The sequence below is a fragment of the Ochotona curzoniae genome, unplaced genomic scaffold (genome assembly GCF_017591425.1).
Source record: "Ochotona curzoniae isolate NIBS_2020 unplaced genomic scaffold, NIBS_Ocur_1.0 contig_43, whole genome shotgun sequence".
Taxonomy (NCBI): domain Eukaryota; kingdom Metazoa; phylum Chordata; class Mammalia; order Lagomorpha; family Ochotonidae; genus Ochotona; species Ochotona curzoniae.
Genome location: NW_024466218.1, coordinates 27,900,234 through 27,923,902, shown reverse-complemented (window position 1 = coordinate 27,923,902; position 23,669 = coordinate 27,900,234). Strand labels below are relative to the sequence as shown.

The 23,669-nt window shown below is 43.1% G+C and overlaps 1 protein-coding gene across 1 annotated transcript; it reads left to right on the top strand.

Annotated features, from left to right (window-relative positions):
• Window positions 1-644: 644 nt before the first annotated feature.
• LMAN1 (lectin, mannose binding 1) lies at window positions 645-23,444 on the top strand. The gene is made up of 13 exons (XM_040985071.1): window positions 645-882; window positions 4,106-4,260; window positions 4,686-4,793; window positions 5,799-5,860; window positions 6,416-6,515; window positions 9,591-9,714; window positions 10,812-10,870; window positions 11,306-11,438; window positions 12,917-13,110; window positions 13,242-13,312; window positions 18,267-18,420; window positions 19,962-20,083; window positions 20,377-23,444. Exons 1-13 carry the CDS (start codon window positions 645-647, stop codon window positions 20,411-20,413), a joined length of 1,557 nt encoding a protein of 518 aa, XP_040841005.1. The 3' UTR covers window positions 20,414-23,444.
• Window positions 23,445-23,669: the final 225 nt, after the last annotated feature.

Sequence of the window (23,669 nt, the reverse complement as noted above, 5' to 3'; positions counted from 1 at the left end):
ATGTCCACAGCACAGAATCTCTCCGAAGCCAAACAAACCCCGTTTCATGTCACCGCACAGCTGGCTGCACAGCTTGAAAAGCTCTTAGAATGAAATGTTGAGAAAACCAAAGGAAACCCATTCATTCAGAGAAACTTCCATCCTCAACTTCTTCAAGGGCCCCAGCCCAAGTGGGTGGGACTTAGCCGGCTCATGAATATGTCTTGTTTCCCGAAAGTTCACAACAAAAAAATATCAAAAGGAATTCCTCTGTTCACATACTAGAAAGATTTATTATGGGCTGGGACCTCAGGTCTTCAGGACTCTTGGCATATCCATCTCTGCCTCCAACACTCGCAGTCACGTCGGGGTGAAGGGCCTGAATTCCCTCCCCTGCCCACAGCGGGGGTCCGGTCGCCGCGGCAGGCCCCGCCTCCCAGGCGGCAAACCCCTCCCCTCTAGCGCGGACCCGCCCCTCCCGCTGCAGGCCCCGCCCCCAGGTGCCCTGGGCCCGGCGGTTCCACGAATAGCGGAGCCCGGGAGGCGGGGCTCGCCGCTTGCCCCCAGGTCTCCCGGGCTCGGCCAATCAGCGAGCGCCCTGTTGGCCATCCGCAGCCTCTCGCGTCCCTCCCTCTCCCGCCGGCCTCCGCGTTTCAGAATCCAAGATGGCGGGATCCAGGCGAGGGGGTCGCCAGGCCGGATTCCGGCCGCTTCTCTGCGCCCTGCTGCTGTGGCTCGGTCGCTTCGTCGAGGGCGACGGCGTGGGAGGCGACCCCTCGGCCCCCGGCGCCGCGGGCACCCAGGGCGAGCTGCCGCATCGCCGTTTCGAGTACAAATACAGCTTCAAGGGGCCGCACCTGGTGCAGAGCAATGGGAGCGTTCCCTTCTGGACCCACGCTGGGAGTAAGCCGGGGCTGCGGGCGGGGGTCCCGGGTCCCCTCCCCGCCTCCTGCAGCCCCCTGTGGCCGGCGAGGGTCCCACGCTAGTCCCCGTTCTATCCGCTCTCGCCTCTTCGACCTCATGGGATACTTTGCGTTTGATCTGCAGGCATCTTGTTTCTTCCTACGGTTCTGCGTGCTCACACTCGCCTGTGGGCATCGCATTTCCCCCTGACGCCACGTCTCCAGGGAACAGGCCCCTGCTGCCTCCTTCCTCGCTGCTTTGCTCTTCTCCCGTGTCAGCCGTGGTCATAATACTCTGGCTTAATGGCCCGTGTCCCCTGATGGCTACAGAGGTGGCATCCATCCGTCGTCATTTCTTAGTCTTTGTCAAAAAAAATTCTTCAGCTGTTTGAATTACACCTTAAGCTTGCCTCTCTCGGTGACTGTGGTCTGTGGGGCTTGTTCCCCTTGTATTAACACCTCGTGTAATTGTCTGGTCACACTGGCGCCTCTGTTGGGTGGGGAGGGGAGATATATTTTTTGATATTGATTGTGAACGTAAGATGAAGGAAGTAAAGAACTCTGTCTTTAGCCCGGTCTTGAAAAGTGGAGAGAGCTCTGCTGCAGGGCTGATCTGCTCTCTGACACTCTTGTTGATTGGCCAGAGAGCTTGCTGGAGTGCTTTACTTTTGTGGAAGAGAACTTGTCTGCACTTTTGAATGCTGATGTGTCACTGCTGACTAAAGCATTGGCCTTGGCACTGTGCCTGCCGGGAGTCTGCCCTGTGACCATCAGCTGTTACCCTCTGAAGCAAGCAGGAGAGGAGGAAGCTCAGTCCTCATGTGTGATGAAGTAACTGCTTATATAACAGCTACCTACAGATCATTTTCGAGCATCTGATGATTGAGACAAAATGTTGTATCCCTAGAAAGGACTGAGTAGGAATCCTGCCTTTAGGAAAGGGCCTTTCCCTCAAATTAATGTGTAATTAAAGGTTATAAGCTTCAATTTGACTTAATGACCAAGTCATCAAGTATTTGAAGTAGAGCACAATTATTTGCTCCCGGCACTTGTTTATTACGCGCCCGTTCCATGGAGAGGTAAGGCTGGGCCTGTTAACACACAGCGCGGTGCACATGGTCTCAAAACAGTGTTTTTCTCATTCTCTTTCTGGTGATGATGAGGTTTTCAGCCATGGGGATGGTTTTTTCCATGGTTTTTGCCTCTGCATCTCCAGTGCCTGCCGGTTTTTTCTCTCTCTCCATCTCTCTTCTCTTACTCATGGACACAGCACATCAGCCAATTTGGAAGCACAGTCATATGCTCAGATTAGTTGCCTTGACTTAGTTGCCCACTTAGTCTAGCCAGCCACAGAAAGGGCAGGTTCCGCACCGCATGATGAAGGCGAGTGGCTGGCCATGGCCGTGCCGCCGACCCTGGGAACCATTGCTGTGGGAAGCCCTTCCTTTTCTTGTCACCACCATTCTTACAGTCTCGCTGGTTACTCTATTCATCATTGCTTTTCATTTTTTTCTTGCCACCCATTATTTGAAACAATTCAAAACTGAAGAGATTTTTAAGGATTTATTTATCAGAACAAATTTTACAGAGAAGGAAGGAGAGACAGAGCTCTCTTCCATCTACTAGTTCACTCCCCACATGGCAGCGATGGCTATAGCCGAACTGACTCAATACCATGAGCCAGGAGATTTTTCCAGGTTTCCTACATTGGCATAGGGTCTCCAGGACTTGAGCCATCACCCACTACTTTCCCAGGCCGTGAGAAGAGAGCTGGATTGGAAGTGGAGCAGGTGATACACAAGCCAGCACCCATATGGGATGTCAACATCCTAGATGGAGGATTAACCTGATGTGCCACAGTGTTGGCCTCAACAAGGAGGAGACTTCAGCCCAGCCCTAGACCCTGTTAGGGTCAGATCTACGCTGTTTGTCTTTCCTAACTCTAGTGTCATTTTGTGCTATCAGTGCACATCCTTAGGTCCAAAAGGGGAGAAAAATGGTAACAATTTGTAGACGTGTGTAACTCTTAAAGCTCTTTCACCTTCATCCTCTGATGAGATTGCTAGTAGACAAGGCAGATATTGCCCGTTTTATAGAAGAATGAGAGTGTTCTGAAAGGCTGAGGGTTCCTGGAGAAGCCTGCACAGCTGGCAGGTGTCAGGAAAGCCGAATGTAGATGTGGGACTTGTGCCCTGGCCAGTGCTCCTGGCATACTGCCACTCCTCCCCAGAGGTGATGGCAGCAACTGAGCTAGTCAAACTATCCCGACTTTCCATCAGTTTTCCTACCTGCAAAGTGGTATTATAGCTGTCTTATTCTGGTAGTATTTGATAGATATGTTAGAGCTGGTGGGCGCTTTCCTAACTAGTCCTGTAATGGAACAGCTGACATCTGTTGTAGAGTCTGCACTTCTGTGGGCACCTGTGAGGTTTAGGGAAATGTAGCCATGTGGCTAAGATCAGACAGCTGGCAGGTGGCAGAGTTGGGGTTTGAAGATGGCTTGAAGGTGAAGAGCACAGTGGTTGGAACCAGTGTTTACTCCAAGAATTTGCTGAAGCGATGGGATTGTTTATTGAATGGAAATTAAGTTGTTGCCTCTCCCTAGAATGTATGTATCCACAGTGTCTTGCATGTAGCTTTTAGGAGTATTTATAGAAGTGATTAAGCACAGCACAGGGGAGCATATGGTGAACTGAAGAGAGTAGACCTGTTTGTTCAAAGTCACACCACTGAGCTGAGACTAGGAGCCAGTCTGTTGTTTCCTAGTGACCTGTTCTTTTTCACGCTGTTTGAGCTCTCTGACCTGTGTGAAGTGGTAAAATAATTGCACGTTACAGTGCTTTTCTGAATAGTAATGTTTAAGGATACTGCTAAACAAATATCACAATCAAATAGTGTTTGCCTTGTAAGTCATAAATTTCTCCTTTATCCTAACTCTGGAATTTTTGGTCTTTTGTATGCAGCTTTAATATATATATATATATATATATATACAAATATATATGTTTTGCAGAGATATTTTATCATTTGGAGCTAAAGGAAATGTTATCCTTAAACTTTTATTAAAGTTGAAGCTGTTAAGAAATTATTTTCTAACAAAGTTATTGTACAGGTTACTGAGTTAAAATTTGATTTCTCTAGATATAAGTAGCAGTTTGTTAGTGACTTCATTGAATTGTTCCTAATTATAATGTAAAGTTTTTCTCGTCTGGTTTTTGTTTTAGATGCTATTCCAAGTTCAGATCAAATTCGAATAGCACCATCTTTAAAAAGCCAAAGAGGGTCAGTGTGGACAAAGACAAAAGCGGCCTTTGAGAACTGGGAGGTGGAGGTGACGTTTCGAGTGACCGGAAGAGGTCGGATTGGAGCAGATGGCTTAGTATGATCACTCCATTTTTAAAAATAATATTTATTTATTTGAAAGGCACAGTTGCAGAGAGAGGGAGAGACAGAGAGAAAAATTTCTTTGCTGATTCACTTCCCAAAATGGTCCCAACCATCAGAACTGAGCAGGATCACAGCCAAGAGCCAGGAGCTTTTTCCAGGTTCTGCACATGGGTGACAAGGACCCATGGAGTTGGGCAATCTACTGCTGCTTTCCCAAGTACATTATCCAGGAGCTGGGTTGGGAATGGAGCAGTCAGTGCTGGAAGTGGTGCCTGGATGGGACACTGGTGTTGCGGGCTGTAGCTTTGCCTCCTGTGTCATAGTGCCAACCCCACAATCACTTTTTTAATTTAGAAAATGTTTATAAATACGAATGCCTGTAACACTGGTCCCTAACTCTTCCTTATGTGTTTTCAGGCAATTTGGTATACAGAAAACCAAGGTTTGGAGGGCCCTGTGTTTGGAGCAGCTGACATGTGGAATGGTGTTGGAATATTTTTTGATTCTTTTGACAATGATGGAAAGGTATGGATATTGTCCACTTTAATATGTGCCAAAAAGGTTAGGCTGAGAAGTAGAGCTTATTTGATGCTTTGACTCCTTTAACAGTAGTTCTTGAGCGGTATTTTAATTATGATGATTAGTTTTTATATAGCTAAAAATTGTGTTAATATTGCATGGGCATGATTTTTCATAGGCCAACTGTGAGACTTGTGCAATGACCTTCTTGCTACATGTGCTTAATTATCTTCATGGATACACAGGAATCTTTAGATGTTGACAGGGAAACCAGTAGCCTTTAGAAGACTTTGACAGTTTGTTTTCTTGAGTCCATCCAAGTATAGGACTATAACTAACTTCCATAGTCTTCTCCTATGTTTATCAATTTTTTTAAAAACAAAGTTTCTTTCTTTGAAAGGCAGAGTTAAAAAGGGAGATACAGAGATTTTCTGTCTGCTAGCTTACTCTCCAAATGGCCCAACGGCCAGATCTGGGCCAGCCTGAAGCCAGGAGCTTCTTGCGGATCTCCTACATGGTTGCAGGGACCCAAGCATTTGGGCCATCCTCCTGCTTTCCCAGGCCCATCAGCAGGTTACTGAATTGAAAGTGAAGCAGCTGGGACTTGAACTGGCCCCCATTTTGGATCCCAGCAAATGGCAGCTTTCTGTGCCACACCACAGCATCAGCCCCAATCATTGTTTGATCATGACAGGTTGTCTCACAATCTCTCCTAAAATAATTCAGAATAAAATGTTCTTACACACTGTAAATGTGATTTGGCTACCTAGTTACCTTATGACTGATGACATTCCTGTGGGTTGATTGTTTGCAGATTTTCAGAGATGATTTGCAATTTAAAGGATAATTTTAGTAGCTCCTTAAATGCCACCGTATTATTTTAAAATTTCAAGTTCTATGAAAAAAAATTAAAATTTCAAGTTTAGAATTTTTAAGTATGTGAGAGATCATATAGCACATCAAGATTGAGCTAGAAATCCTTAAGAATTTAAATGTTTTTTTTATTTTTAGAAAAATAATCCTACTATAGTAATTATAGGCAACAATGGAAAAATCCAGTATGACCATCAAAAGTAAGTATATGATTTTTACAGTATCCTAATCTCAGCTTCCCTTTGGAAACTTTATGAAATACTTTGTTTCAAATATGAACACTTTCCAAAGGAAATGATATGTCCTTGAGAATATTTTGTAACTTGGTGGAAAGATGTTAATCTAGTTTAGTTCTGTTTTGAAATTCTTTTTGTAGGCCACCTCAGATTTCAAAAATAGAATGTTTTTATTCTACCTACAATTATTATAGATTTTTGGGAAGTTTGTAGAATATTTCAGCTCTTAATGATGTCATTAGTCATGCATTTTCATCTTTGTTAGAAAAAGATGTTTGAAAAATAAGGTTGAATTTTGACCAAACTGATAAATAAGTGGCTTATGCCACCTTATTCAAGTTTAATATTGCTTTATTTAAAGATTTAAGTGTGTTACAAATCTTGAAAGTGTTTAGTGTACTTAGGGTGAATAAACTTGAAATAGCCCAAACTTTGTCCTAACTTTGTATTATTTCAACCTTCCTAAAGTTGTAGATATGGAGAAGCTTTGTAAGTTTCTTGTCTTCCTGTCTGTTGCAGAGATGGTGCCGATCAAGCTTTAGCGAGTTGCCAGAGAGACTTTCGGAATAAGCCCTATCCCGTGCAGGCAAAGATTGTGTATTACCAGAAAACGCTGATAGTAAGTAACGGGAGTGTAGTCATCGTCAATGAGCAGATTCTCATATGACTTTTCACTGCAAATTCTGAGAGAAATGCAGCACACCTACCTTTGGAAGTTGTTGTAGTATCTGTCTGCATTGTAAGAGAAAAAAATGTGACCTCAGAGCTCCACGTAAGTGGTGACCTTTGTCAGACCTTGGCAGTGGGCTTCTACTCGGGCAGGCAGTACCTGTGTAGTCACTACCTTAGAGTATGGCACATGTTTTCTGTGTCTCCAGGCCTTCAGGGTGCCAACCGGAGTAACAGGCCACAACGTGCAGTGTCCCGCTGTGTCTTAGAAACTGCCACGATTAGACACGGGAAAGTCAGGAATGATTTCTCAGCTCGGACTGCTTCATCAGGCAGGAGCGGGCAGTTCCGAGCAGAGGAGGAATCTGTGTGTGCGCTAGTCTCAGAAAGCAGACACGCACCCTTCGAAGAGCTGAGCTGTTGGGAAAGGCAAGTGGTTTGTGTGGCTGGAAGTTAGCAGGAGTCAGTGGGAAGGCAGTTGGGAAAGTGGGCAGTGACAGGTGTTGTGTGGCTTATGCACTTCACCTGTAATGACTTCTTAAAAGTTGAAAGAAATTTAGGCAGGAAGTACACTTACCAGATTTTCATTTTGGAAAGATAATTTAGACCTGCGCATTTTCTTGATGGTGTGTATTTATGAAAAGTGGAGAGTCAAAATAATACAGATTTCTGCATTTTGATGTTTCTCGATTCATACTCATAGGCTGTCCTGTGGGGTTACCTCCCCATTTTGTACACAGGATGTTAATATGTCCATGTACCTTGGACAGTGTCATGGTAAATAACAGGATGGATTTTAATCCAGTTTTGTCTACCGACAAGAGCCTGCCTGTGTTCTTGCGAAGGTGGTGGCACAGGGAAGGTGCAGGCGATGGTTAGGAGGTGGGAGCTGTTGGACTCAGTGTGGGTTTGCTTGAGATTGGAAGGTGAACACAATGTAGTCAGGGGTGGTTCCTGGATTTCTGGCCCAGTGAACCAGTGACCGGTGCCGCTGACCAGCGGAAAAGTAGCACATTTGTTCGTGTTTGGGAGAGAGATGGGATATCCGAGGATCGGTGATGAGTTCAGCTGTAGGTAAATTGAGTTTAGAGGCATGTGCATGCCTGTGTTCAACTGGCATTAACAGCTAAAATTACACATGTATTTTTTTAGATTTACTTTTTAAATTTTTATTTGAAAGGCAATTACAGAGAGAGAAGGAGGGACAGAGAGAGAGGCATCTTCCATCCACTGATTCCCTCCCCAAATAGTCACAGTAGCCAGGTCGGGGCCAAGCTGAACAAAGACATGAGCTAGGAACTCCGTCCCGGCCATCCACCTGAGTGGCCAAGGCCCAAGCAGGACGTTGGGGTAGCTGGGACTTGATTTGACATCTAATATGGAATGGCAGTTGGGCTTTAAAGCCAGCCTCTTGCTAATGCTTTTTTTAAAGCTGTTAATATATGTACTTTTGAATTTCAGCTTAGCTATATATTTTTATGACTTTTCCTATTAATGTTTTTGTTAACTTCCCAGGATAATCTTGCTTGTTCATAGTTTGTAATGTTGCACGTGGCTCAGGTACTTGAATGTTTATTAAATTATTATTTGTGCCCTCAGCTGGTTCCAGTTGTTTCCACGTCTTTGAGAAAGGTAGAGTAAGGAGAGGTTGAAAGCAGGAAGTGCTGTTGGAGAAACAGGGCAAAGCCAGAGCGTTTAAATACCACAATGTAGTCAGGAACAGGGGATGGAAGCTGTAGGAAGAATAAGGGGTCACTGGCGATGTTATAACGTGCTCTGGCATTAAGCCATGAGTGTATTTTAGCCAGGCTTCAGTTAAATTCCTGACATGCCTGCTCATTCTTTGTGCAATGAATATATTATACCTTTTTCGGTGAAAAAAAAAGTCAGTTTGATGAGCGGAGTCTTGATGAGTGGTCGGACACCAGGAGCAACCACAGAGCAGTTGCAGGTTGCTAATGTTGGACTTAGACCACGATTCACTTACTTTTTTCACATTCAGAGGCAGTTGTGTTACCAGGTATTGATTCCGGTTTGAAAGACTGGTTAGATGACCTGTTGTAAATGATGTAAACCGAAATTGCGAAATTACTAATCAGAGGAAACCACTACTAATATTAGTTAACAAAATGACGTGATATTGAAAACTAGTGCTTTGTAACCAGTTGTTAGTTTGCATGTTTCCATCTCACAGTTCATAGAGTTGAACCCTTCTGAAAGGCACACCTTTCTTTGCTGAGCATTTGGACAGCATTTTGCCCATGTGACTTAACTGTCCCTGGTGGAGGTCTACTCTGGAGGTCAGGATAAAAGGGGCCCACCCCGTTGTATGCACTCAGTGTCCTAGTGACTCCCCTGATTGCTTGTCAGAAGGGTGTTGAAACTACACCCTTTCTTGACTGGATTAAGAAGAGTTTCTAGTGGATTAATATGCTTTCTAGAATTCTTTGATATATATGTTCTGCAAAGTAGAAACTTACATGTCTTTTTGGGTTTTTCAGTTACCCTCTGTTTTTTTTACCAGTACGACTTGTCACTTTTCTTGGGTTTTCTTTGGCATTCCAATTACCCTCCTAAGTTAATAAAGAGGAACCTACTGCTTGTTGAAGCAGTCTTGGTAATCTTCAAGCTGCTGTGGCTAACACTGCAGTTTAGTCCGTTGGTTTCGGTTCTGTCATGGGTTTTAGCACAGGCCTGGCCTCTTCCGAATGGCCCATTTCAGGAGCAGGAACAGGATGACCTGGGTCTTCTCAAGAAAGCTTGAACCGTATTTCATTTTAGAGAAATTGTTTTGGAAACTTCCCAAGTGTTTCTCTTTTTAAGTCTTTGACACAAGTAGAGCCAAAAACATGAAGTGATAAGCATAATGTTGTGTCGTGATACCAAGTAAATGAGGTTATTTAGGATTACTCGTTATAATAATGGAAAGAGGCAGGATTGGGTAGTCTTTGTCATAAACTTGACTTAGTTGAGATTCCCTTAACAGTGTCTGTATAAAATCTATAGCTGCATTATGTCTTTCTAGGTCATGATCAATAATGGCTTTACACCAGACAAAAATGATTATGAATTTTGCGCTAGAGTGGATAATATGATCATCCCCTCACAAGGGTATTTCGGAATATCTGCAGCAACTGGAGGCCTTGCAGGTGACTCTCGTTAGCTTTCGGTATTAAATGTTTGTGAATTGACGTTTATTGGAAATATTGTGTCTTGGGGATATGTGCCAGTTGGGACCATCCCATAGTTAGCTATGATTCACACAAGCATGTAGCTATATGTAGGCAGGGGTGGTTAATACAAATGTGTGAATTCCAGCATCAGTTTGGGCACCATTTTACAGGAAGAGACACATTTAAAGTCAAGGCTATAGAAGGTTAATTGCCAGGCCTTTTAGATATGTGAGAGGTGTCACTTGACATGCATAATGAATTTGGCCACCTGACAAAATGTTATTTGGGGACTAAATTTAAAAATTTTAGCTACCTTTTTTTCCACATAGTTGATAAATTATCATTTGATGTTATTACTTTTTGGGTTTATATTATATGGTACACTATAGTTTTAAATATTTTTGAATGTACGGGTTATTCTTTGCAACCCAAGGAGAGAACAAGGAGGGGTTATGTTTTTCCTATTTTTAGGTGGATTTGCCAAATTTCAGACCAAAGGAGTTTTCTGAAGATCGTGTAGCGAGCAGCATCAGCCAAGGAAGGGCTTTGACTCTCTGACTCTCCACCACCGCACAGCTTCTCCTCAGCACTGCGGGGTTGCCAGTGTTCTCAGTGAACCTGTCTACGTTTCTAAATCTCAGTCAAAGGGGTGGAGAGCATAAAGATTGCTGCACACTGAAATTAATTCTCTTGCTTTGTGGTGAGCAGTCAGTAAGTGTTGAGTTCAGCGTGAGGAAGCTGAGCTGCACAGTTCCTGTTCTCCACTTGAACACTTGAGAGCAGTTGAACTTCTTGTGAGTTTTAGATAAAATTAGTGTTATCTTCCATGTGAACCAGATGTGGAGCTAAGGCAAAAAGTAATATGTGCTCTAAGAAAAGTCCAGCACAAGAAAGGTAGAGGGGATAACTGGAGAAGAGAGCTTGGCTTTATTCGGTGGGGACATTGGTGAGACAGTACGGGGCGATCTTGGTGCCAGGGTATTGTGTTGTTGTTTTTTAAGGTGAGTTCATAGCTAAGGAGACTGTCTGTCCGTGAGTTTTAATTCCCTGCTTTTTTTCTTTCGGATTTGTAGATGACCATGATGTCCTTTCTTTTCTGACCTTCCAGTTGACGGAGCCTGGGAAAGAGCCAGTAAGGAGACACGGTTGTTTCAGTGGTCAGTGGGGTTGGCCCGTGCTGCACATGGGGCACAGGGACGGTGGAGCTGGGGTAGGCCGGGCTCCTGCCTGTGGCCGCCTGTGAGGTCACCCGGCCTCTGTGGCACCCGTGTCTTCGCGGTAAAATAGGCATTTGTGCTGGCTGCGTTCTGACATTGTGAGGAAGAAGTTAGTCGGCGCATGCCCCTCAGTGGGTGTCCAGCATATGGTGGCATTGACTGTTCCTTTGTGGTTAGGAGTAACATGAATAAATTCACCATGATTATATGTAAGGAATAACATTTTTCTGTTAATCTCCCAGCTAGTGGTAGCATAGTTAATATGAGAAGTAGAGCATACGTTGACGTATCTTGCTGGTTTTCTGATCTTTTTCATGATCTGTTCTTAAATGGAAAAATTTTTTTAAAAGCCTACCCCAGATAGAGACATTTTGGACAAAGAAAAAGAAAAGTACCAGGAAGAGTTTGAACACTTCCAACAGGAATTGGATAAAAAGAAAGAGGAATTTCAGAAGGACCACCCCGACCTCCAGGGACAACCTGGTGAGTGGCAGAGGAGCTGACGTGGTGGGGGCTGTGGCTGTGGGTTTGTGTTTGTCTTGGCCTATTTTCTGAACTGGCATTTTCCAAGTAACTTGTGTAAGCAACTTAGGAGCGGGTCTTCAGTCTGTAAGGGTCTGGAGATGGCATTTATATGAGTGAGAATGTGGTTAGTCCACTAGACCGCGGTTGCACGAGAATGGACAGTGAAGCACTGAACGGGAAGGCCGTGAGGACAGGGATGTTGTTTGCCATTTTATGTATTATTAGGAGTTAAGGAACAATATTCATTAATGAAGATGTTTTGTCTTTTATTTTACTGGTATAGAATGACCTTATCATAGGGACAATACTTGAAAAATATTAAGATTAAAATAGTCTAAGCCAGTGTAATTTAAGACCTTGAGTATAGTGATGTCAAAATAAAACATGTTAGAGCCATATAGAGTGACTTTAATTATCTGCTCTCTTTTATTCTGGTTTATTCCCCACCAACATAAATGATTGAGGCATTCCTAACAAACCCATCTCTGGCATTTGAACATTATGTAGCATGCATTTCTTTAAATGATCAACTGTCTCATTCAGACTTAATATGCATTCTTTTCTTGAATTTGTTTTAAACATCATCACATGATTTGGAAATATACCGTGCAGCTGATTGTAGTAACTTTGAATAATATAGTTTGCCTAATGTTGACAATTGTGTGTGCCCGTTAAACTATTCCATTAGTATACAGAATGCTTGTATCACCCCAGGTTCCTCATGCCCCCTTCAAGTTAGCATTCTCCGTAGAGCCCATAGATATTTTGATTTCTATCACCATTGATTAATGCTGCCTAGCCATATAAATAAAATCACATAGTCTATATAAAAAAAGTTATTTCAAATCTAATTTATATAAAGCTCATCTGTTAGAGATGATCATATTATGTTAATGCTTTGGTCACTGGTCATATTTTTGTTAGAATTTTATAGAAGAAAGCAATGAGCGTTATTAAACACCAAAATTGTATGTTGTTACATGTACATAAAGGGAAGGTGACTGTGACACTTGGTATACAAGTATTTAACACTGAAGTTTTGAGTGTGAAAAACAGGAAGTACAAAGCCACACAGACATTAAGTGCTGCAAAGTTACACTACAAAGCAGAAAAAATTGTTCAAGCAACTATGGGAGAGTCCGTGGCATTGATCTAAATGCTTGCTCGGCCTTGTTTTGATTCCTGTTAATGCTTCAGACTGTTAACTGAGCGTGTTCAAGTACTGAGAGTAGTGAGAGCTGGCGTTTGCAGTGCCATGTGCGCTGTCCACACCAGGTGATGGTGTCAGAGCCGTCCTAAGAGACGAGCGTGGGGTCCAGGGCTGTGCTCCCACCTTTATGATCCTTCATGAAGCGGTAAATGGGGGTCACTCATCACACTTTGAAAGCCACATGTATGTAAGTGATTCTAATTTCAATTTGTAATTTCTTTCTCAGCGGATGATGTATTTGAGAGTGTAGGAGATCGTGAGCTAAGACAAATCTTTGAAGGACAGAATCGGATCCATCTGGAAATCAAGCAGCTGAACCGCCAGTTAGACATGATTCTGGATGAACAAAGGAGATATGTCTCTTCACTGACAGAAGAGATCTCCAAGAGAGGAGTCGGGGTCCCGGGACAGCATGGGCAGGTACGCTGCCAGCCCGCACTGGGCAGTGGTGGGAGGGGAGCAGAGAGGAGGGAGGAGAACAGGGCCGCTGCGCCCTGTGCCCCTGTATGATGCCAGTGACTGAGTTGGCTGGTCTGCTTTCCTTCTTTCAGATCAAGCAACAAGAAGTGGACAGTGTTGTGAACGCCCAGCAGGAGATTCTGAGACAAGTGAACGAAGTGAAGTGAGTATGTAGGAGGAGTGGCAGGGTGCTTGCTTATCCTCAACTTGTGACCCATCAAGGTGTGCAGGCACGGAATTGCTTTAAGGTTCCTGCATGAAGGGAAGAGTCACGTCTAGATTCATTTTATAAACGGGAGTAAATATAGGAATTTTGAAGATTAGAAACATTGTCTAAAATTTAAAGTGTCATAAGTTACAAAAGAACAAAAATGCTGTTACATCTTTTAAGAAAATAAGGGATTTGTAATAATTGCTTGACAAGCATGTTCTTGTATTTATAAAATATTTAAAAATGGGGTAATGCTAATAATTGTGTGGAACCCACTGGGGTGAGGGAAGAAGCATCTGTGGGATGCTTCATGGGAACGCGATGCAGTCAGATTGGATGCCAGTTCTTCTTTGTGGTAAGTTGGAACCATTTTGAAGGAATTAGGTGTGAATGCATGTGGTAATTCTAAGATCCTTCCAGTCAGCTGCTGTGTTCTTTCAAGCTGTTCCCATTTTTAACTCTTTTAAGATATGCACATGATCCTGTATTCTACTTTCTAGAGCAGTGCCATGCCTTGCTCATCTTGTTTTGTATGCCCCAACTCTGGAATCAGCTGCTTCTGCAACAAGTCCTAGTAAGGGTATTTGAAAACCAGGATCTAGGCACTGCGTGCGCCGTGTGTGCCCATCACATGGGCGGTCCATTGCTCCGAGTCTGAGTGTCAGCCAGGGGATGAAGGTGCTGTACCGAATCATAGCTGTGCTCACGTCTGTGCATCTGTACCCATCAGTCTGCTTTTGTGTTCGCCGTGAGCCACTCTGGATCCCTCTGGGCTCAACTGTTGAGAGCAGATTTTCAGCTTCTCTGCCCATTTGAGGATTCTTTCTTCAGCAACAGAAAGCTATTTGTAATGTATTATTGAATTTTAGTATGTACATGATAAGTACATTTAAAAAGTGATTTCAAATTGTTAGTGTGTGTCTGTGTAGAAACACATTTACTGATGGGTTTGTGTGAACGTCCTCTGTCTCCAGCCCTGAGAGTGTCTAGCCCAGCTGTTACTTTCCTGCTTGGTACTTGGTTTACCTCTCTTCACTGTGATTAATTTTACTCATGTATAATCACTAGGTTTGTATAAGTGTCTATATTCCTCCTGTGTTCTGGTTGATTTTAATTGCCTGTGCATTGAAATAGAAAGGGTTCTATGGATTGAGCAGGATTTGGCCGCCCAGTTCAGTCATAAAGCTGTGTATTGGTTGAGGAGTTGTGGCCTCTGGTCCAGGCACGATAGTGTTACAGCGGACAGCAGGTGGCCCGCGCCAGGTCTTGGGCTCACCCGGGCATGCTGTTGGAATGTAGTTCTCAGGAGAGGGGACTGACTGAGGGGAGTCCGACGCAGCTGCTCCCTGCTTCCTGGCTCCTCCTGTTTCTCCATCGCCTCGTCATGCCTGCTCCTGGGACGTGAGCCAGAATAAACCTTCTACTTCCTAAGTGGCTTCTCTCAGATTTTTTAGATAAAGCAGCGAAAAAGTGACTAATACAGAAGGATGAGAATATGCTGGTGATAAGAACCAGAGCCTTAAACTATGTAATCACAGAAGTATCACTCTCCCAACTGCTGCGTTACCCATTCACACGCTCCCTGTGCGCTCTCCCGTGCCGTGGTGCTGACTGCTTTGTCTTTGGTACGTGGGTGCTTCCTTAGATTTCCTTTCTCCCATGAGGCTAGCGTAGTCTGGGTACTGCCATGCTTTATTTGTGTCACTGAACAGCAGTACTAGCAATCTTGACATTTAGCCGTGGTTAGGCATCCTAGCCAGACAGTTGAATTATCCGTGAAAGTACTTCCTGTGGGTAGTTAGCAAGGCTTACCTCTTCCGCTTACTGGGAACAAATGCTGTAAAAACAGTAAGTTAATATAAAAACTGAACTCAAGATTTTTGGCTTAATCCTCTAGGACTTTTTCTTCAGGATTAAACTTCAGAAAAGATGCAAAGTGATAAGAAATGTTAGCCGTTTATGGGGAAAATGTTTTATATCTGAGGATTTTCATATTAGGCTAATTCTTTTTCTTTAACAAATACATTTTCAAAAAAGTTTCAGGGAGTCAGAGAGAGGGACAGAGTTGCTGCGGTGGCTGAGGCCATCCCTGGGAGCTGGGATGTCAGTTCCAGTCTGCCATGTGGGATGCCGCACTGGAGCCATCACCGCTGCCTCCTGCAGCTGCGCTCACAGGAAGCTGGGGCTGGGAGTGAGACCAGAAATTGAATCCAGGCATCAATGCCGGAACCCATAGGCCAAATACGTACCTTGAACATTTTATTTATTTATTTATTTTAGCAGAAAGCAAGCTTCAAAAAGTATACAGTATAACCACCAGCTTACAGAATGAAGAAAGGGGCCCTGAATGATGTTAAGCTATAAGGAAAAGAAACTTTTTGTCACGTATTAAGTACATATTACTCCGGGATTGTCATTGCTTCTGGGTCTTTCAGCAGAGTTAGGAAAAATTTTTTCTCTTTGGTGTTTGAATGGGGGTACTTAAAAAGTTCATGGAAAATTAATATAGATGACCAAAAACTGCCTCAGTTCTAAATATTTTTGCACTAAAATAAAGCTGTGTTTTTATTGTTTTTTCCGTGCAGTCTTTTGAAGTACCCTCAGGTATGATGGCTGATGTCATTTGACCATTATAACATTTTTAAAATGTTGAATTCAGAATATTAATGCTCTTTTCCATGATTGAGCAACATGTGTCGTTTCCTGTTCACCTCACCCATTTTATTGTGTACTGTTGCATTCTAGATATCCTGCTGGGCATTACCACGTGCGTGTGTTAATATTTTCCTCTGGGACTCTATTCTGCTTCTTCAGCCTATCCCCCATAACAGTACTTATTCATTCCTGATATTTTTTAAGATTTATTTATTTTTAATTGGAAAGGAAAATTTACAAAGATGACAAAGATCTTCCATCTGCTGGTTTGCTTCTAAGTGGTCGCAGTGGTCAGAGCTGAGCTAATCTGAAGCCAGGAGCTTGTTCTGGGTCATGCAGGCGCAGGATCTTAAGGTGTTGGGCCATTCCACTGCTTTCCCAGGCCACAAGCAGGGAGCTGGATGGAAAGAGGAGCAGCTGGGACACAAACTGGCACCCATATGGGATCCCACTGCTTGAAGGGGACTAGCCAGTTGAGCCATTGCTCATTCTTGATTAGCTTTTTATCCATCCCTGCTCACACTGTCTCATTCATGTACTCTCCAGCCTCCTGCCCTGCATGGGCCCTGGCCACCACCTCTGCTCTTCATGATGGCTGTCCTTGCTGCCTCCACTCTTATTTCCCTCCACATACTGGGCTCCATCCACACTGAACTATAAGCTTTCATCTTGCTGCAGAGGAGTATTAATCCAGGGGAAATATATATATATTTTTAAGATTATTTTCATTTGAAAGGCGGAGTTACAGAGAGAAGGAGAGAGAGATCTGTCTTGTGTTTGCTGGTTCACTCCCCGTCTAGCTGCAGTGGATGGAACTGACTGATCAGGTGCCAGCAGAAGCCTCTTCCTGGTCTCCCACATGGGTGGCAGGGGCCCAAGGGCTTGAGCCGTCCTCCACTGCTTTCCCAGGTTGTAAGCAGGGAGCAGGGTCAGAAGTGGAGCAGCTGGGACTCAACATGGCGCCCATATGGGATGCTGGTGCCAAGGGAGAAGCTCAGCCTGCTACACCACAGCACCGATCTCATAATCCAGGACAGGTTTTTAACCCTGGATCCTCCCCTTTCTGTGAGCCCTGAACCCTGCTTTACTAGTTCTGTTTCATCTTCTACCTTTATCTAGCCCTTAGGATCATTTTCTCCCATTTTTAAAGGACTTGCTCTTCTGTAGTTTATGTCTAATCAGATCAGTGCAAATCTTGAACTACACTGCTTTCCTGCCCTTCACTGTCACTTTCTCTTTTTCCTTTCCATTTTTGCTGAGTTTCAAGAGTTAGGCATAGGACCTGTCTGCATTTTCAGAGTCCCGTAGTTTGACATCAGATCACTGAACTCTTCTCTGCAGTCACTGGTACCGAAATGAGCCCCTTCCAGTCCTCCTGCTGGAGCACCTGCTTGCTCTTCTCCATCCAGAAGCTTCTCAAGGCTTCCAGCAGGTCATGCCCTCAGCATTCTTCAGCTTCAGTCATCTCTGGAAAGGTGTTTTTCTTTAGGGTTCAGTCTTGTCCTCTTTTCATCTGGCCCGATCCCTAAACTAAACCTTACTGCCTGACCACAGCTCTACCCGGCCGGCTGGGTGCCCGTCTAGGTGAAGCACCTCTGCCAGGGCTCTGGTTGTTGGTGTCATTCCTCTGACTAGGCTAGGAGCCTCAGCGGGATGCAATCAGATTTCCTTCTCACGGTTTATATCCTTAAAAATGTCCAGGTTTATAGCATGAACCAAATCAATGTTGGCACAGCCAGTAGGCAAATGGATGAATGATTGAATAGCAGCTCATTAGGTGACAATCTTTGTGTATTAAAAAGACATTTATATGCAAATAAGTTCAGGCTTCTGAGAAATAATATTCTTAAATTCAGATGCCTGAGGAAGTTGTATGTTCTGGGAAGCTTTAGGCTTAATCAGTATTTTAAGTGTATTAAAATGTAATCCTTAATTTGGGTTTTAATGGAGACGCTTAAGCTCATATGAATATTTTTTGATGTGTATGCCATTAAAGGAATTTTAATCAACACACGATATTGATACAGAACACACTTGTAATATTTTGTAGCTAGTTTTTAAGAAGATCTGCAAGTGATTTTCCAATTTAGAAGACATTAATTTTTTTTAAAACACAGAAACAGATTTTTTTTTAAAAAAAGATCTAATACATGTATATTAAGCTCAAAAGGTTATAGCTGTTTGAAGCCCGTGACTTGAAAAAGCTCGTCTTCCCAGTGATTCCCCGAGGTAAAGGGAGTCTCTGTTGCAGGAATTCCATGAGTGAAGCGGTGAGGCTGGTGAGCGGGCTGCAGCACCCCGGCTCCGCGGGCAGCGTCTACGAGAGCACGCAGCACTTCACGGACATCAAGGAGCACCTGCACATGGTCAAGAGGGACATAGACAGCCTGGTGCAGCGCAACATGGTGACTTGGCCTCCTCTTCCCCTGGTTGTGGTCTCCTTAGGAAGCCAGCTCCTACTGTCTTGTACTGAAAGTATTTTCTTCCGTGCTTTCCCTGTGTCCTGGTTCCCCAGTCTTTCTGATTGAACAGTTCCCACAGCAGGTAACCCCGCATATGCAGAAGTGTGGCCCGGGACTCAGACCTCCCAAGCCGTGAATTTTTATATGTCGGGTTTTCATTATCATTCAGAGAAAATATTTTCTGATTTCACACATTGATTAAAGTGTATTTGATATCTTCTCCCCCACCCCACCAAGGTTTTGATCTGCTCATTTCTTACTGTATTTTTTGGTTTCATTTGCTTTGCACTGGGTTTTATAGGTTTGGATTGAACTGGATTGGTTTGTGGCTCTGCTGTCTTCCGTAAGAACTGTTTGGCATATGGTTGACCCATATTGCCTGGTTTACCAAAAATAGTTCTAATCCCTTATATTTATGTAGAATTTATCTTCTTAAAGGCTTTCATGTATGTGTGTATGTGTATATATATATGTATATATACACACATATGATAGCCTTTAGGAAATATTTTAAGTGAATATGTTAGTAACAACATTAGATTAAACCTTTCCTAAGGTTACTAGCTAGTGAGTTGTACAAGAGGGAAAGACTTGTGTCTTGGATTTCTGATCTGTCTGCTCTGTGTTTTTGGAAACTACCTTTCCTTACCCTATTTCTGTGTATGTGCCATAGATAGATAGATAGATAGATATTTTTTCTAGATAAAACTAATTTTCTTGTTGATCATGACTTCTCATTCAAAGCACTGTTACCTATTCCTTTAGTTCTGGTTGAGGTAATTTTTCCCTAACAGTAGCCTGTGATGCTCTGGATGGTTTGTGTGTGTAATGGCGACCTTTGTTCATACATGTAACTATATGGAGAATGAATCATCTTAGAAACCATTCTGTTAACTTTCGAATGAAGTCTTTGCTCCTAGTACTTAACTGCCTTCTTAAAATAGAAGGAATACTCCTGGAAACCTTCCAGTGTCAACCACTCTTTTTTTAAATAAGTTTTTGTATATTAACCAAAAAAACTTTTTTAAAGAAAGATTTAAAAAAATTTTTAGGTGTGGGTATTGTAGTAGAGTAACCTGCCTCCTGTGTCAGAGTGCCTTGGGGTCCAGTTCTGCCTTCCATTCCGTCTTGCTGCTAACGAACACGGGAAGGCAATGAAGGATGGGGTCTGGGAAGGTGATGGAGAGTGGGCCAAGTAGGTACTCGGGTTCCGGATGCCCACCTGATAGCCCTAGATGGAGCTCCTGGCCTGGCCCAGCCCAGCTCTTCTAGGCATCGGGTAGAATTCATATCCCTCTCTCCTTTCATTCTGTCTTTCAAGTTAGTTTAACAAAAAAAAACTAAGGGGATAGAAGATATTTTGAGGACCAAATAATGAAAATGTCTCATTAGTAGTATACTGAGTTGGTAAAGATTTCACATTTATTTCTTTTTCCAAATCACTAGGTTGCCTAGTAATTACAGAAAATTCTTTTGCCTTATAGCCATCAAATGAAAAATCAAAATGCCCAGAACTACCACCGTTTCCATCATGTTTATCTACGATCCACTTCGTTGTATTCGTAGTGATTCAGACGGTGTTATTCATTGGATATATCATGTATAGGTAAGCCTCTTAATAACAGTGAAGCTAACATTTTTCCAAGTCAATTTAATTTTGGAATACTCGACAGAACCATCTTCCTGTGATATAGATTTCGCTGCCTCTAAGCAGCGGTTTCTAGATGGCAAATACTCTTTCCAGTATTTCTACTTCCTGTGGAAGTACACATATAGAAGATATGCTTGATCGACAGCATTGCGGGCATCGCTGCTTTTAAACAATCTCATTGCTTTCCAAAGCTAGATGTGCAGAATGTCTTTCAGTTCTGTTTTTGTTTTGTTTCTGTTTCTCCTTAGGAGTCAGCAAGAAGCAGCTGCTAAAAAGTTCTTTTGACCATCGTGTTCGTGTATGTACCTCCTGTACGTATGGACAAAACACTGACTTTTAGGGAATTTTAAGTATTTAAATTGCTTCATAGCCTAAATTATTAAATTTTGTATAAAATATCTGTTTAAACATTGGTTTGCAGTGAAAATAAACCTTAAAACAAAGAACCACATGCAGATTTGTTGATAGGCACATACATTTGCTGATATTTCAGTGACCTGCTGGTCGGTGGAATGTGGCCCCTGGACTGACTTCTGCAGGGAGGGGGAACTCCCCACAAAGGACCCGCTGCTGCGTGGGCACAGCACCCCCTCGCCTACCTCCGCCGTGGGAGGTTCCTGTGCGCACTGTCCACACGGCTGCCCCCCGCCTCCCTCCTCCCAAGATGCAGGGCTCACGAAGAAGGCCTCATCTTGTTTGTTTTGTAACCCAAAAGAATTGGGATTGCCTGAGTCCTGGTCCTGTATTCCTTTACTCTTCATACAGCTCACTGAAAAATAGCCAGGAAAATGCGGAGAGCTGTTAGGGTCTGGTAACAGACTTCAGGGTGCTGTTTGACATTGTTCTTTCCTCTGATGATCAGTGGTACATTTCATTTCATTTTTAAAAGAAATGGTTAGGGGATGCTAAGAGCTGCTTTTTGCCTGAAAAGTCACATGTCCTGTAAAAATGGTTTTTAATGGAAATTTGGCCTGGTTATGGATTCATTTCATTGTTACCCATATTGTTGAATATCTTCATTATGTTGATGTCAGTTCAATATTATAAGAATTTTGTATTTGTATTTTAAGGAACCGTTTCTCTTTATAGAACACATAGTTCATGTCAGATAGCATTTTCTGAAGATATTTTAAATTCACAAAATCTAAACTACATTTAGGTTGTTTACGTTGTTCCCTGCCACCTGGAGTTCATGGCTGAGACCAAGAAGGCTGTGCTAGCAGCAGTTTGTAGATTCCCTGGGGACAAAATTTGAAAAAGTAACTGCTTGTGATTTCTCATTCTCCTAAGGCCAGAACTAAGGGTGTTTTCAGGCATGTTTCAGTAAACTTAACCTTGAAATACCAGACTGGAAGGGTCTTTTATATATAACAAATCTTTCTGCATAGTTTCAAGTATTATAGAAGCCATCTGTGAATGACATTTTTAAAAACATCCGATTCTTTGTGGTCGCTAATGTCAACTATTCTGACTTGAGAATACTCCAAAGTGCTTGTGTTTTAGGGGAGTGGGGCAGACTCCAGAACTGTGCTGTTTTGTAAGCTATTGCTGACGAGCTCTTCCAGATGTCATTTCCAGATGGGACTCACCGCCTAGAAGCCACAGAGACCCTGAGCAAGTGCTGGGTGAGCCCGGAGCCTGCTCGCACTGCTTTAGGCTGCCTTTTTCCTGGAACCCTGAAGCAGACGTGCTGCTGCTGGTTCGCCACCCCTCAGTCCTTGCAGGATGGAGAGTGCTGTGCCCACGGCTTTCCTTTGGAGTGCTGACATTTGGAGATTCCCGTTTCAGAGACATCATCATCATCATCAAATTTACTAATATTCCACTCTTAAAAAGTAATACCTTCAGAACACTGTTCAAGATGTAGGCCGTGGAGTTGGAAAGCCTCTTGAGATAAAAGGCTGCCAGTGCCAGTGTGACAAAGTCTGCCTCTGTGCCTGGACGTAAGAGGAACACCAGATCTATGCAAGGTTGCTTTTTTAGGTTGCAATCGAGGAAAATCGTTGTGGTTGCTCCTAGCACAGGTGGCGAAGACTGTCAAGGAGCTGGTGTGTGCAGGAGGCTTCCTTCCACAGCCGCTGAATTAGCTCGGAAAGCAGTCAGTCCAGCATCGCACAGCATGCTGATCACTTGAAGTTGGGGTTGTTTTTCTTCAAAATCAATAACTTGAGGTAGCTCAATTCTGAACAGAAGTGTTTGCTTTGTGGAAAACTCAATCACTGCCGGGTTCTTTCCTCTCTGTACTATTTTGTATAAATTGAATTTGTTCACTTCTCTCACACCAGCAAGTATTTTTACAGGTGCCTTCGATGAATTCAAAATTGATTTTAAAATTTTAACATGTCATGATGTGTATGATTCCACTTTTAAGAAGAAGATGCCATTGCAGAATGGCTGGTGCCCTTAGCTAACGTCCCTTCTGTGCTGATTGTTTCATTCAGCTTGAGAATTTGCCATGAAGTCACAAACAACAGCATTTTGCTGTGTGTTAAAGGGATGTCAGTATTTCTCCAAGTCTGGTCCCTGGGCCATTTGGGTCTTAGAGTGCCTGTGAAGACAGATTCCAGGCCCTCATTCCTGCAGCTGCGTCCCCGCTGGCAATGAGGCCTCAGGGCGTGTTCAGCAGGCACCTGCTGGGCTCTGCACGCTGTGCTTTGTGGATTTAAAAGTGAACAGATAGCATGAAACAGTCATTATTAATAAAACTAGCAAATGTGCACTAATTCTTTGATATTTACAGTATGCTTAATATTTCTTTTGCTAAATCCAGGTTATTTCCTGTACTTCTTAGTACTTAGCGGATAGCTCTTAAGCATACAGTCAACTTCAGATCGTACTTAGGTTGTGAGGACACCCGTCTTGAAGCCCGCTAAGCTTTCTGCGTTCCTAATTGTGATTGTGGTGAGGTTTTGTCTCAGACATTTGTACTTTTGTTAGCAGGGGAGACGGATATGACTTGAATAAGGGATTGCGTGCCCTGCCACCTTCGCAGAGATGCACTCTTTGTCAAGAACGTTAACACTGGTGAATGTTGAGCTTGTCCATGTGCTACCAGAGGGAGATGGGGAAAAATAGTATATTGGGAATTTTTTAATTTAGAAGATACAGCGTAAAATCAACTCTTGCGCCTTTTAAAATCTTTATGTTGCCTGTTTAATATATTTCCTTTATTATAATACTTAAAGTTTAAAGAGTTTTCTATCCACTGCAATTTCAATTGGAGAACATTTTGTCAAGTTTGTTTTGGATTGTTAATTAATGCTATCTGGAATTCAAAGACATTGACCTTATTGCAATAAAGAAATATTTTAGTAAATTTGCTTTTCTCTCATTGACCTCAAATAGCAAGTCGCTATTTAGTTTCCATGTAGACCACGATTTGTGCTATTTCCTTTATCAGATTCCCAGCACTCCAGCTTAGTGACCTTCCGCCCATGAAGTCAAAATCATTATGAATGATCCCAGGGAAGTATTTTCCCTTACTGGTGATAAAAAAATAATGCAATTAAAACAATGCATTTGATGTTTGCTCCTTTAATAA